The sequence below is a fragment of the Nestor notabilis genome, unplaced genomic scaffold (genome assembly GCF_000696875.1).
Source record: "Nestor notabilis isolate BGI_N333 unplaced genomic scaffold, ASM69687v1 scaffold31535, whole genome shotgun sequence".
Taxonomy (NCBI): Eukaryota; Metazoa; Chordata; class Aves; order Psittaciformes; family Psittacidae; genus Nestor; species Nestor notabilis.
The window spans coordinates 5431-20675 of record NW_009930281.1 but is presented as its reverse complement, the minus strand read 5'-3'; the positions used below and the strand labels follow the sequence as shown (position 1 = coordinate 20675).

Sequence of the window (15245 nt, the reverse complement as noted above, 5' to 3'; positions counted from 1 at the left end):
CATCCTAATGCAGATAAATTTATTGGGAAAACTGGTATTCTTTAGTATATTGAGCGGTGAATCAATGAACAAAACCAGAATGCTGTTCTTTAAACCAAAAAGTGACCTGCTGTTACTATTTTCCCCAGAACGATGTTATATCTGTACACAGTCTTCCACGACAGTGATTTGTGTTGTGGGGAGGAAACGCACATGCATCCTTTTATGGAAAAATATTTTCTTTTAAAAAAATGAGGCAGATGTGCAACACAGTTGTGGAAAATTTATAGTTTAAGCTATTTAAAGCTGCTATGCAGCTTCCTGTACCACATAAGTCCAGTAGTTCTAAGAAAATACAGATATGGTAGAAAAAGTAAGAAAATTTTCACCACAAAACCAAATAGTTACCACCAACAGAGAAAGTTATACACAAAATATATCTCTCAATACAGTGTTTACACTTCATTTTAGTCTACAGATTCAGTGCCAGGAACAGGACTTGCTGAGACAGTCTTTGTGGAACTATTTGCCACAAGTGATTCCACATTGGGTTGGATTCCTGGTTCCGTGTCGGTGGGAGTTCCCAGCTCCTCGTGGGAATTGAGTGTGCAGGACTGCAACGCCTGCACAGCTAGATCCACATCTGCTTCTCTGAGAGAAACCTGCTCCTTCAGGACTTCCACCTTCTCATTCAGCTCGTTCCTTTCTGTCTGAAGGGCCCTGCATAGCTTTTCCAAGCGCTCCAGTTTTATTTGAAAGCCCTTGTATTCTTTATCTCTTACTGTTTTCTGAAGGACAAGACAAAAAGCTCTGTGGTCACACTGATTTTATTTTTTTTTTCCTTAAAAGAGTGACTATTATTTAATCCTGAATATTAAGTTCTAATTAATCCAGTAGGTCAAATTCCAGAGCAAATTTCCTTCGAATGCTTGACCACTACAGATGGCTTGTCTAAGCTGGAGTGGCAACACACACCTTTAGCAACAAGCAATGAGACCTATATAACTGCATAATGCTAACTGGAAGTGAGGGTTGAGTATCGGTAAGGATCCTGATACGAGGCATTTACAATATATATAATGGCAATTACGGGGAGCAGAAGAGCATAAATGGGGGAAATCTACAATCCAGAATCCAGGTCAGCAAGTAACATAGTCCTGGCTCTCCTAACTAGCTCCTTAAAAGAACAGAGGAAGATAAGCCATGCTATAGCAAACTTATAGGATTAAGCATGGCCTAGCAAGGTCATACCTCATATACTTAAACCAGACCTTAGACAGTGCAGGCAGAACTGTATGCCTATGGTTTCTGTGAAAACTGTTTTAGTTCCTCTTTTACTAGACTACAATTACGTGGGTAATAGCACCTCATAACCCCAAAAGTAGAAGCAGTGTAGAAGAGTAACTGGCTCCTTACACGTTATGTCCTTCATGTCCATCTTGAATACTTAAAATTGATTTCTATCACAGCACTGACTGAACTTTGCTCAGCATATTAGAATACAGTCAATTCATTCAGCTTGCATGATTTTATACACATTATCCCACCAATTAAACAGTAAGCAAGGAAAGATAAGGCTGATCTTGTCATGAGTTTAGATTTATAGATCAGCTTTTGGTTTTTCATGTCTAAGACCACCAGTACCATTTACAGAATAGAAACCATATAGCAGACAAACCAAGAGGCAGCTACTGTGCAGTATTTCCAGTTCTTTAAAACTGCAAAACTGTATGAAGTTCTGTAGGACACAGACTCTAGTTTAGCCATACTGCTGCTTAAATGGTAGTTACCTCTTCAGCCATTTGCAGAAGAGCCTTGTTGTTATTTTCCCATTTTGTACGCCACACTATGGTTTCCTTTTCCAGCTTCTTAATCTTCTTTGTCATCTGCAAGAGACAAATAGAAGACTCAATTTTGTGGCTTGTGTTGAAATGTAGGTAAGTTTACATGAGCAATATGACTTCTTATTTTTACCTTCCAAGTCCACTTTGAACAAGTTATTTTACAGGGAAGTCTTTCTGCACAAAATCAATCCCACAAATACAAATTCTGCATTCAAAGAAAACAAGATTGATCCTTAAAAGAAACAAGACTAGCAACTTTCACATACAACTAATAAAGGGCTCCAGGAAAAGAAGTTTTAAAAAAGCACAGCCAAGAAGACTGAGAAGTATTTTATGTCTTTATAAAACATTCAAATTAGGATTTAGGTATTATGCAAGCATGTTAAAAACCATTAAAAAACCTCCAAAAACATTTCTCTTCCATAACATGACAAATTCTTAAGCCCTACCTTATGATCCAAATTAAGCGTGAAAATATTTCATGTATTTTCAGAAGGCAAACACTTATAAAATCTAAAATGCATCCCAGTAACAGCATACATTTTTATATTACTTTTTATGAAACTAAGTAATCCTGTACATACCTTCTCCATTTCTTGCCTGAAGGTTGTAAAGAGTTCATTACTTTTTGCCATGGTGGTCTGGAATTCTTCAAACTTATCCATGTAAAGAGAAAGCTGTTGGAAAAAAAGGCAGGAACATTAATCTGAACAGCTGTTTACAAATACAAAAATATTAATGGTACATGGCAAATTAAACTCAAAATATTCGAGGATTAAAATCTTTTTTTATACTATCCTATGATTTCCATTTGAGAAGCATGCGGAACTTGTCTGAAAACCTGCAATTGAAATTGAATATAAAGGAGAGTTCTATGCTTATAGAACAGCAATATATTCTTAAGTAGAAAGGGTATTATGTCTAATCAAGTGCTTGAAGACACCACAGTTCATCACTAGCTCATTTTCGTTTCCCTACTGAAAAGGAAAAACAATATAAATCTGGACATATACAGGAATTCAGTACACGGTTAGTGAAACCAAACTCAGAAAACCTCTCCATAACCAGCCAAAGCTAACAACCAAGGCTGGGACAAAATAAACATGATTCATTCCAGAAATCAAATACACATTCACTATTATGAAATTTGCCCACTGAGCAAAAAGAATGGGTAGAGAACACTGACAAGGAATTCATTTAATAGTGAAAAGCATTACATTTTAAAGAAGTGAAGAGTATTAGTCTATAATGACAGAAAATTTTCTTGTCCTGCATCACAAGGTCAATAATCAAGAACGAACTGCAAAACATGTTAATTAACATAACCTGTTTTTTAAAAAAACAAAGCCAAAAACCTTATGGCTCTCACTAAAACAACCTATAATATCAGTGTGTGACTTCATGTTCTAAGAATACATGACCATCTTCCTAGTCCAACTGAGGAATAACCAGTTCTCTCAATTCTTACACTGGAGGTTAAAGGACAATACAGAACACAAGTTCTGTACACAAATATTTTATTTTGCTGTAGTATTAGAGGAAATTTCATAACAGGAATTAGCTTGGCTTGCCAACAGTACATGAGGACTCTGCCATTATTGTGACTGAACCTTCTAGCTCACCTTATTCTGCAAAAGAATCTGTCAGCCCCAGGAAACCACAAACTATACACATTGTTACCATTAAAATGCATAACAAAAAGGCAGTGCCATTTTGAATAAAGGGTAATCAACTAAAAAAACCAAACAAACATAAAAGACTAAGCATGGCAAAAAACCTATTTGGGATAATTTGGATATTAATGTATTGAAGTCCAGTGGAAGGTTGTGCGAATGATTATACTTAACTACACAGATACACACACACTTTAAATAGAACTGTTGGAGAGTGGAAAAGAATTAGGTACAGTAAGTGTGGGAAAAGGAATGAAACAGAGCTTGCAAAGAGACTTAATACAAAGCCTCACAAAACGGAAGCAATAAGAGGCATACAATAAAAGGAACAGCTACTGCTTCTCAGATGCTATGTTAGCTGAACCAGCCATTTCCGTCTGCCTTACATGCTGAGTTTGCATTTGGCCAATGACTGCAGCTGATCCAGAACCAAAGTGCAAGAACTGGAGGCTGTTTGTCCACTCACAGATAAGATTCTGCTGTAGCATTTACAGCCAGAAAACAATCTGAAGACAGCAGGGTTTTGTGGACAGAGATGCTCAGGTTACTAAATCCGAGTAACTACAAACGTGACATTGCTTGCTCCCAGTCCTCTACAACAGGACAAGATGGAAACAGTAAGGAACAAATTCTAAAACCTGCCTGGGTAAAAATCCCCACCCAACTCTCTATAGTCACAAGGACCTCTCTGGTCCTGAACAGCTATATATGTATGTATATAAATTTGTATCTACATGTATATATTTGCACTTAAACATACATGTACATACACAAACATATGTATATATATTTTATGCGTGCATACATATATATACACACACATTAAACCCAAACATGACTCATTCCAGCAAAATAAAATTGCGGAAGAGAAAACAACAGTTTCGGAGAAGCCAAGGAACACTAAAGTAGCTGCCAAAATGAATAGATTCTTAAACTTTCATATATTCTGGTCTTTTTAATACTAACACTATTAGTTTAAAAGTATACTAATTCCAGCAATTCAATGTTTAGCACCTTCCTGTTACAGTACTCTCCAGAAGCATTAAACAGCAAGTACAAAAATGTCTTTATGGTTTATATTTCACACTTCACTACTGAAGAGATAACTACTGGAAATTAAAGACAAATAAAAAATACCAAATACTTTTCACAAGTAGTGTATAACATCTGAATGATATGTATCTGCATGAATGATAATACGTCATTTTTCTATACGGTGCATTATGTTCACTACAATCACAAATCTTTTGGCGTTCTCTTTTCAGAACAACTGTACTGAAGACCACTCCATTAGAAAAAAAGATACCTGCTGCTTCAGCTGAGCTTCCTGTTGCTTCATCTGTTCACATTTGTGTCTGGACTCAGTAGCTTCTTTTAGCAACTAAAAAAAAAAAAATCCAAAAAAACAAACCCAATGCAAAAAGCCTTATAATGAAGAAAGTACTCCTATGAATGGCTTGATCTATGAGGAAAAAGGAACAAACATTAACATTGCCTAATGGCCATTCAACCATGTTTTCTCAAATGGGCTTTTTTATTACTATACTTTCACATACACGATTTAAAACGTGCCGGCATGCAGAAATTTTTATTGAGACATTTTTCTAATTAGTAGCATGAGTCAACGTTTCTATTTCTGCAGTAAGTTTGAACTGCCAAATTTACGAGTAGCTCATTAATTAACTGTATGCAATTTATAACTGTTTTGTAACCTTTCCAATTTATTTTCCACCTCCATTTCTCCAGTCACTAATATTGCCTTTACAATAGCCTTTACAGACTAGTTCAAACCAATTTTGCTTCAATTTGTGACCATTTTGTAGGTTCATCTTTGAAGAGATGTTCATCAGCTTACGATTCCAAAATTATGTTTTAAAAATACAGAACAACCCCACACTGGATGATCATTTTAAGATAACATAGGAAAAGCAAGGCTTTGCCTAGAAGTTACAGATATGTAAGGAACATGAAAAAAACCCCCAACACTTCACTTAAATATTTTTTTAATTTGAAGCAAACTGCAAGTAAATTGCTGATTATGAACATACAGACAAAACATCAGCCATAGTTTTGGAGACAGACAAAAGAGCATATGCTTTATTCTGCACTTATTATTTCTTATAGCATAAAACCAGAAGTTACAACTCCTGACCACGAGAGCACCTTTGGTGTTTCAGCTCAAGACATTTCCCAGTCAGAGAAAAATCTAAATCAGATCCAGCCCATTTGCTGAGAAAATGCAAACAATAACATTGCTTGCCTGTAAATATGGACACTAATATTGAAGGCATCACACATACACAAAACTTAAATCTCAGTCTCGCTGTTGAAATCTATCCTAACTTTCAGTAGACAGTCCCCTCAATTTGCCATATCTGTTTCAACTCACGAAAAATATGGTTTGGTGGTTTTGTTATTTCTCTTTACATAGAATTCACTTACAAACTCCCTTTCTCGCTGATGTTTTTCCTCCGCTTCCTTAATAAGTTGGGTAGTTTGCTGAAGTTTGGCATCCACAAGTTGCTGCTGCAGTTCTTTATGTTTGAACACTTTATCAATATGCTAAAGAAAGGAAATGGTATCAGTCAAATATAAACAGCGCACGGCTCAGTTAAGGTAGATGTACGTGTATGGGGAGATGCACATTGCTTGAAAGTTTCACGCAAAAGAAACAGTGGCAAAGACTGCTTCACGTGCCTTTCCTCCTCTATGTCCATGCACTGTAACTACACTCTGTCTTTCACAGAAGCCAGATGCATATTATATTAAATTGGTACAACGCTGTCAGTCACTTCACACCAGACATTCAAAAATCCTGCAAAGAGTAGTCTACATCCTTTCATCTAAAGTTGGTGTATCATCTCTAATCCTTACTGTAGTTGCTACTTCTAAAAGCTCTGGTCCTCAGCGTTAAAAAAGCTCAACATGAGCAAAGTTTGCAACAATGGTTTATCTAGCTGATGAAATCCCACAAATCACTGAATTTTGCAGTCTTTATTACATCTGTAACTAGCATGAGACATATTTCTACCTTTTCACTTCCCCACATTATCTCATGAAGGTGGGATGTAGTCTACAGAGAGCTTTCTAACTGATCCAGGTTTAAAACAAACCAACCTCCCCGCCCCCAAGAAAAAAAAAAACACAACTGAATAATTACATTCCAAACCTCCTGTGCCAATTAAAAACTAGCAAACTAATCTTAGCTGTAGAACTCTTTGAAGGTCAGTTCTCCCTTTGACAAGAACTGTCTGTTTTCCACTGCTGTAGCTTAGACTGGCTAGCTCACATACCAGTGCCAATTAAAGCTAGCTCAGTTAGTCCTTTACTACAGTTATTTCCATGACATTGGCCCAAATATATTCGTAAAGCATGATAGCTTACTTTGATTCTGTGCCAACAAGAGCAGCTACATACACAAAGGAGCTTCCCAAAAAAACCCAACCTTAATGAATCAAAGTAAGTTAGAGAATAACTCTTATGATGGTAAATTTATAATTTAGAAGAACTTCAAATATGAACATATATTTATGTTGGAAATAACCTCTGGAAGCCATTTAGTCCAGTCAGCTTCCATGTCTGATCAGATTGCTCACATCTTGCCCAGTTGAATTTCTAATACCTCTAAAGACAGAGGTTTCCCAATCTCTAGACTACTTATTTCTGTTTGACCACTTTCACCGTGAAATATTTGTTTTCAATGTATCCTGAATTTAGATATGCAAAACCAGACAGAAAAGGTAGATAGTGGGCTCAACAGCTACTTAATTTTCACAGTAGTGAAGTAAAAGGAATAATTTATATATATGATGGCTGTAAAGTATTAGGGGGTTTTGTCCCCTGTAAATAATTATCTGATCTTTACAGTCAAGGAACTAACAGAATCCCATTAGAAGCATAATGTAAGCACCTCTTCTCGCAGTGCATACTGTTCAATGAGTTTCTTCAGTTTTTCCCCCAGTTCAATGTTTTCCTGACGGAGCTTGGCATTATGTATACCATGCTGTTCCAGTTGAGCCTGGATTTCGTTCAGCGTAATCTGGAAGTGTGCAGTTGCTTCTTTCCGTCTTTCCTCTTCCTCACGTGCTTGCTGCATGTTTTCTTCCTTTTATGAGAAAATATTAATGTGTTCAAGCTAAACCATGCACCTTTTTAATATTTGAGTCAGAAACAATGGTAGTATTACACTTCTGTACCGTTTCAAGTTCTAGAGCACAAGAGTTAAATAAGCCATAATCATAGTATGCTGTGCTGACTACCCATATGAAGTGTGTACAGAGAGAAATTCCAGAACTTCTACAGAATCTTGTCCTTACCACTCTGAACATTACACAGAGGCTGGTATTACAAGATGTTACATTAATACCTTTGCAAGTGTAAGAACTACCCAGATGTTAAAAACAGCACTGATACTCTAATGAGATTTCCTACGGTGATCACAGATAAGAGTATCTTGGCTCTCTTTCATTATACTCCCATCCATTATACTCTGACAGAACTAAACCTTTTTTGATACCATGCCATTTCATGCTGCCGTAGTATTTCAGTTGTGCTATTTTTTTTCCCAGCAGTCACCAGCACTGCTCCCAGAAACAAATATGCCAAAATTACATACTGCAAGTAATATGAGGGGAAAAAAATTAGCAAGTTGAACTATGCCTACATTCTTTACCTTAAAATCAGGGACACTTACGTTACATGACACTCATCTTCTGGAGGTACAGATAACAAGCAAAGTGATAAGTAAAAAGCAGCAGCCTTGATTTTAAGCAGTAATCAATAAAGTCAGATTTTCATCACCACTGGCACTGTAGTTTATATAAACTAACCTTCAAAGTCTTGTTATGACGCTGAAGCTCCCGGCAGAGAGATTCCAGTTTGCTACGTGCCAAAATGGCCTTGCTATGCTCGCTCTGCAAGTGGACTTTCTCCTTCACAACTTGTGCTTGCTTCTTCTGCAGTATCTTCATCTGCTTCTGAACATTTCGACTCTCCTCCAACTAACATTATTAAATAAACATAGGTGAAACTCTTCTTCTAGATGAGCAGACTGAACAAACTTTTACACATTTCAGATGAAATAAAGTAAAATAATTTCATTAAGACCCCCAAGTTGATCTTAAAAAGAAACCTCCATCATCCTACAGATAATTCTAAATGTGTACAACAGAAGATGGAAATATACAAATGCCAACTTAGCCTTCGACGATCAGGGACCATGGGCCATTAGCCTGCATTCAGCTACAGGGGTAGAAATAGACCTGAGAAAGGAGGATGTGGCAGATACAATTAAAAGCCAACTGAAACTGGCTTTTCAACAGGTCACAACGTTTTGCACTCTTATCTGCAACATACACACAGCTGTTTATCCAACAGGTCTCTCTCTACTATCAAAACCAAAAATCTACAGAAACGTGTACCGAGTTCCTTCTTGTCAGCAGGAGCTCCTACCAAAGGAAGCAGTAATTGATACAAGTTTGTAAAATGCTAAGGTATTTCAGAAAGGAACAGATACAACTAGCAGCCCTGACAAATCAAGTACTATTAAAGCTGCACAGTTCAGACTTCGATGAATTAATAAGAGTTCTGTAGTCTCAACTATCTGAAGCAAATTTTTTGTTGTATTTCTTTTAGGCTGTTTAGACTGTAGATGACAGTGTTAAACTACATATATGGTGCTGACTTCAAAATCTATTCTATGAATATCCAGTAAATAGAAGTTTCTTACATTAACATCTAGTTGAAAGTAGTTCCATTACACAGGATTTTTGGGCTCCCCAAGAAACCATATTATTTAGTCTCTTCTGTTGTAAAGAAGGTAACAGTGTTAAGCGTAACACTGGTTCTTACTAGATACTGCCTCAGCCTCAGGACACCGCAGGAAAAGGCGGCTGGCAACAAAGAACATCACTATGACAGAAGAATAATACAATGCTGGTTTTCTGAAAGAGCTCAAAATAATGCTGAAGAACAGAAGAAAGAATAAATACAATTAAGCACCTCCATGACAACAGCAAATTAAATGTATATTTAATCTAGTTTGGAGAAAAGGAATGTTAAGGGAATATTTTGATATCCAGACATAAAAAGACCTTTTCTTGGACGGCCAGAAAAAACACTTCACGTGGCTGTGCTGTTTGCATACCTATGAAATTTCAGGCCTGTAAAAGTATGCCAGCGTGAGACCTATCACCATGGATGCAAACCTTCCTGCATCGCAAACTGATCTCCTGATAGATTCCAAATTAGGAAAAAAAAAAAATAAAAATAACTGTGGAAGATCTTTTGCCAGGAGAGAGGCATTCCTACCTTTATTGTACAGTCCTTTTCATGAGACACCACTGAAAAACCTGACAGTGAGCTTTAAAGATGATGAATCTTTAAAAAAAGAAAAAAAGCATTGTAGGTGCACTGTCATAAACAGTTCAAACCTCTGCTGGCATTAAAGCTGACACCTGTGCCAGTGGTTTATCACCACTATCATGAAGAAAAGAATGCATCTTAAAAGGAACACAACCTAAACTTTCTGAGGCAAACAGAGCACCTCTAAGACTCATTCAGCTAAAACAGCTATTGCTACACCTAGACAAGATCCCACCCAACTTCCCAACAGTTCTGAGCATCCTGGGGAAAGCAACTGGTTTTCTAGGAGGGTGACTATCTACAGACTGTGAATGCTTATGCAACCTATGGACTATGGATCCTATCCTGGGAGGGGAAAAAAACAATGTGAACATGTTTCTCTCCTGATTGCCTTCGACAAGAAAACTCAAAATTAAGATGGTGCAGACCTTTTTTTTTTCTCCCTGCAGAAGCAAGGAATTCATGCAAACCTAGCCCTCATGCAGGCCATCATCATCGCTGTGATTTGACATGGGAGCTGTTCACTCAAATAGAAAAGGCATCACATGCACAAGCAATTGCTCATGAGAACTAATTTACTGCGTTTTTCTCTTACTGTATCAAAGCTCATTTTTAGGTGGGCTCCTCATCCTCACGTTCACTATGAAATTATTATTGTATCCCATTTAAATGAAAGTGACTTCTTATAGAAGCTGCTGGTTTTGAAGGAAATTCACTCACGTGAACAAGAACATGCATGTGAGAGAGCACAGAAAAAGGAAAAATGTAATAGATCTCCAAAGGAGGATTTAGGATTTCCTAAACAGAACTAATCCAAGTCTATTCTTAAGTAATTAGTATTGCCTTTGCAAGTAAAAACACTACCTGCTAGCTCATCCTCAAAGTTCTGGAGACATCATTAATCTCACAGGAAAAATAGACTTATTTCAGAAGAGCTATGCTCCATGTGGTACAGCCATTACATCATTTTCAAAACCACCTTTGCATATAATACATCTGACATCTACAGAAGGAAAAAATCTCATGCTTTTGACAAACTACTCAGTTATCTCTTTTTACATTCATTTTGTAACTGCAAATACAGTGGGAAAGCATGCACACGGTATTTCCAGTCTTTCCATTCTTGTCTGTTCCTGTCTCAAGATGAACAAGTCAGGCATTTTTGTCTCCAGGCACATTCTGAAAAGTGAACTCATGAGTCATGTGTGTGTGTCCCCAGTTTTGTGATCATTTAATTTAGAATGTAAGTTATCATTTCTCCTACTATAGGAATGTACTTTATGATCAATCACTGCTAACATTTTGACTTTTTGGTTTGTTACTGAAGAAATGTTACTTTTCTATCCATTCTTTTGCATAATCAGAAACCACAAAGCAAAATTAAACCTAAATCTTTCTAACTTCTCCTGCCCCCCCAAATCACTAAAGAGTTAAGTATAATGTAAACTTTTTCCAAATCTCATTATCACAATATGTTCTTTCCCTTTATCCGAAAGAGTATAAATTATAAAATGCTAGCACAAAAGCATTATCAACAGACGAAAACTAAGAAAATAATTACTCCCAAAAGAAACTCTCAGCTTTTGTGATAATCCTAATGTTATGCTTCAACACCAAGTTATCAAAAAGTTATCATAACCTATTTTTTCTTTGGATTTAGGCAGTCATGTAGAAGCAAAATGACTACACACAAGTTTGGCTGAAGCGATACTCATAATAAGCCTGAGTTTGCTTTTTCTTCTCCTACCAACACTGTGAAACACTCAAAATTGTTACTGTCCTGTATTAGAAGTTCTTGCATTCCATACTTAATATTAACACATGAATAACTCTTGCTATCTTTACAAATTACTTACCAGATCAGCATACTTCTTGCACAAAGCTGCCAGCTTTTCCTCTGGTGTAGAAAGCGTGTTCAAGGCTTGCATTAATAATAACACTTCTTTTCCTATGAATTGGATGAAAGACACCATATTGAGAAAAAAAAAAAGTACCAGAAAAGAGCCTATCTTTAGAAGTAAAATACAGATCCATGAGAAATTAGCATGAGTTAAGTTGCTCTCTGCTTTGATAGCTGCATAATCCTAAGGGATGACAAATGGGAAGCCATCACAGTAAGAATTTGTCTTGCCTATGTGACATTACATAACTTGGATCATGTTACAAAAAGCAAAAGTTACTTTAATCTTAAAACCACAAAAATATTTTTATATATATATCTCTTAATAGCACAGATAAAAAGAAAAATCTGAAAGAGCAAAATTTAAAAGGTTAAGGTTTTGCTAATAAAGGATATTCACACAAGTGTTTTTAATAAGGCTTTGGAATTTAAATATCAGCAGTGCTTTAGAAGCATTGAACACCACAATCCCAAATTGAAAAGTTAATCCAACAACTGGAAAGTTAAAAAAGCAGATTAGTAATTACCACATTATTATTATTGTTGTTATTAAAGTTCCTTTAAAAATAGCATTACCAGCTGAAGGATTCTTACATATGCATTAAGAACTGTCTTTTCCTAAGCAGAAGTGCACATTTTCTCAGAATATCTTGTTAAAGATGACAAGTTTTGGCTACAGAGTAAACCTGAGACAAAGACAGAGCAAATGCATAGCTATTTTATGAAAGTATTAAAGCCGTTTAAAAATCAGAATGCTGAAGAGAACACACCCAAAGTTTTCTCCTTGTGTTTTTCACTCTCTGGATCTTGTTGGCCATCAGGTGGATCAGTACGGGCTTCTTCTCTCCCAGGAGTTTCCTCACGAGACTCTTGAGAGCAGCATGTGGATGCCATGTGCTTTCTGTTCTTTGTGATATACTCAGTTTCTTCCAACACACCTGTGCTTTCCAGGCCACAACAGTTGGACTGTGCATGCTGCAGTGGTGTGTCAGACAGTTCATCACACTTGCTCTTCACCAGCTGATCCTGGTTATTCATTCCCATCTCCTGAGAAACAACTTCTTCCATTGCACCAACAACCTCTTCCACTGCACCAACAACCAACTTCAGAAGGGAGAGGAAGAAGCAAACAGTCAATCAACTATACTTAAAATGAAAACTTCCACCTTTCTTTTGCATGGACAAGTAAAAGTAAAATCCCATCCTTATTCAAGTTGATATTCACTGTTGTTAAGGCAGATATATAAGTAACTGTAGGTAGAATGAGCCTAAAGAGTGATGAAGAAAACAGCATACAACAGCCCAAAATATTAACTACTCTTTTACAAAACAACTTTGATACCTTGTAATTGCAAAAACATTTATACTCTAGAAATTAAGTTTTCATGGAAATTTGTTCTTAAAGCTCCAAAACTAACCGGCTATCATCTCAGCACACAATCTTAACTGCAAACACTTCTCCCATCACAGTTCTTAAAATCTCCAAAATCAACACTAAGTATACTAAACCTAAAACTCATCAAGAGTTTAACTAGCTTTATGTATTGTTATTTGGAAAATAAGGTACATAAATTGAGACAGGAGGACAACATTATTAAAATCAACTTTATTACCTATTAGTTCCAGAAAAGTGGAAGATACCAGTTTTAAAATAACCTGACACATAATGCAAGAAAGAGGGGCAGGGAGGGAAGGGAATTAACCTACTAGGAAGTCTAACGAAATACACAGAAATACACTGTTTGGTAATACATCTAGGGTAAGAGTTTAAACTACCTCAATCAGTATGCCAAATACGATTGTCAGCTCACAACTGGAGAAAATCTGTTGTTTTAGCAAGAATGATAAACATAACTGGAAGCACATCCATTTTTGAAACATTAAAATTTACATCTATGTAGTCACCAAAAAAAGTAAGTATTAACGGCTTCGTATTTGGAGTCCTGCTACCTAAGATTTTTAACAATACATTTTTTCTGCTCAAGTAAACAACTTTCTCTCCAAAGATTTCTCAAATCCCTGAAGGTTTAATCATTTAACCAAAAAGTTAAACATCACCAGTTGTTTTAGGACTGCAGTGATATGTCCAGTATTTTGGAGCAGAACACCTGATAGTACCACTCTATAGCTTACTGAGCAGCTACCACACTCCCCTCTCAATCACCAAGACAACATTCTCAATTTCTAGATATATTTAAGGCTGATGAGAGAAATTCAAGGGTGTGCGGTTGGGTGGTTTTTTTGTTTTGTTACACTATAGAGGCTGGGACTCGGGACAGTCCTTGGGGAAGATATGTTTTTGCTGTCCATTTGCAATCCTACTAATACAACATGCATACATGGGTATGAGTATAATAAGCAGAGCTGAACTCACTTTACTGCCAAAGTGATCATTCTCACTGATTTGTTTTCAGTGAATGGAAAGTAAGTTTTCTTAAAGTCACAAGAAATTATAAAAAACTGCCCATTTATATGCAGAGTTTTGCTGTTTAAGCACAAATTTATTTCATATTATCTTACATTTTTAATATTAAAAATGTGTTAATTCTTGAAGCCTGGAGTTTGTACTGGGTTTTGTATTCTGCACAGATGGACTTCTTTCCTCTTCAAAAAGAATTAGCCAACATCAAAGGAATGCAGCCAACACTAATAATATATTGTGAGATATACTTCAACTCCCAATTTGTTCAGCATGCTTGGAAGAGTTATTTAAAAATCATTAAACAAAGGTATGTTAATATTGTAAAAAATTTTATGACAGCTTAGCTGTTTTCTACACTTAAATAAAGTCCCTTATTTTAGACCTTATCTCAAGGCAGATTCATTCTTGAGAAGATGGAATTCATACAGTATCTTTCATGAATGACAATTTTAACTGCAAGTAATCTGTATAGACATTTAGGAGCAACTTTTGACTTATAAAGGAAGATTCACTTTCACAGCTTTTTACAAGTGTAGAAGTGATGCATGTGCTTTATGGGGGGAAAAAAAAAACCAAACCAAAAAATGCACTGCCAATTTTATTCTCCAATAATGCAAGAAAAATACTTGATAAATGCCCACAAAGGTAATGCAGTAATAGAACTGCTGTAACAAATAACCAGGCCCAACATTTAACAGATGACTTTTTAGAGCTGCAAGATGCATTATTTTTTCCTGACTAGTCTTAAACTGTAGGGTTTCCACTGGCATGGGAAAGGCTTACCCCTCCCAAGTTTAGGGTCAGCTAAACAAACAAGATGCTTCTTAAAAAAGGACAAGACATGTGAAAACAACAGAGCTTGCTTAACCTTTTTACAGATACCAATGTCTGAAGACATGGCACAAATCTCCAAAAATCATGATCCACACAGAAGCCAAAGATACAATGTCACATTAGAGTGACATGACAGGAAAGATCAGAGATATCAGACCACAATGTGAAACCAGAGCAGAACTGCAGTACCAACACAACAGCTGAAACTTGCAGTTTTTCTATTACAAAGA

The 15245-nt window shown here is 36.3% G+C and overlaps 1 protein-coding gene across 1 annotated transcript; it reads right to left on the bottom strand.

Moving 5' to 3' along the window:
- Positions 1-246: 246 nt before the first annotated feature.
- Positions 247-12827, bottom strand: TXLNG (taxilin gamma). Its single transcript, XM_010015336.1, has 9 exons — positions 12530-12827; positions 11716-11807; positions 8326-8496; positions 7407-7601; positions 5939-6058; positions 4803-4877; positions 2408-2500; positions 1770-1865; positions 247-767 (listed from the first exon to the last, which is right to left on the bottom strand). The coding sequence occupies exons 1-9, from the start codon at positions 12825-12827 to the stop codon at positions 447-449; spliced, it is 1461 nt and encodes a 486-aa protein (XP_010013638.1). The 3' UTR covers positions 247-446.
- Positions 12828-15245: the final 2418 nt, after the last annotated feature.

Excerpts from the sequence above, each read along its gene's own strand:
- TXLNG (XM_010015336.1), bottom strand. The coding sequence starts at position 12,827 with ATGGAAGAAGTTGTTTCTCAGGAGATGGGAATGAATAACCAGGATCAG. Across the intron at positions 7,602-8,325 it reads GTCATAACAAGACTTTGAAG|GAAGAAAACATGCAGCAAGC; the intron begins GTTAGTTTATAT and ends TTCTCATAAAAG. Across the intron at positions 6,059-7,406 it reads AGTATGCACTGCGAGAAGAG|CATATTGATAAAGTGTTCAA; the intron begins GTGCTTACATTA and ends TCCTTTCTTTAG.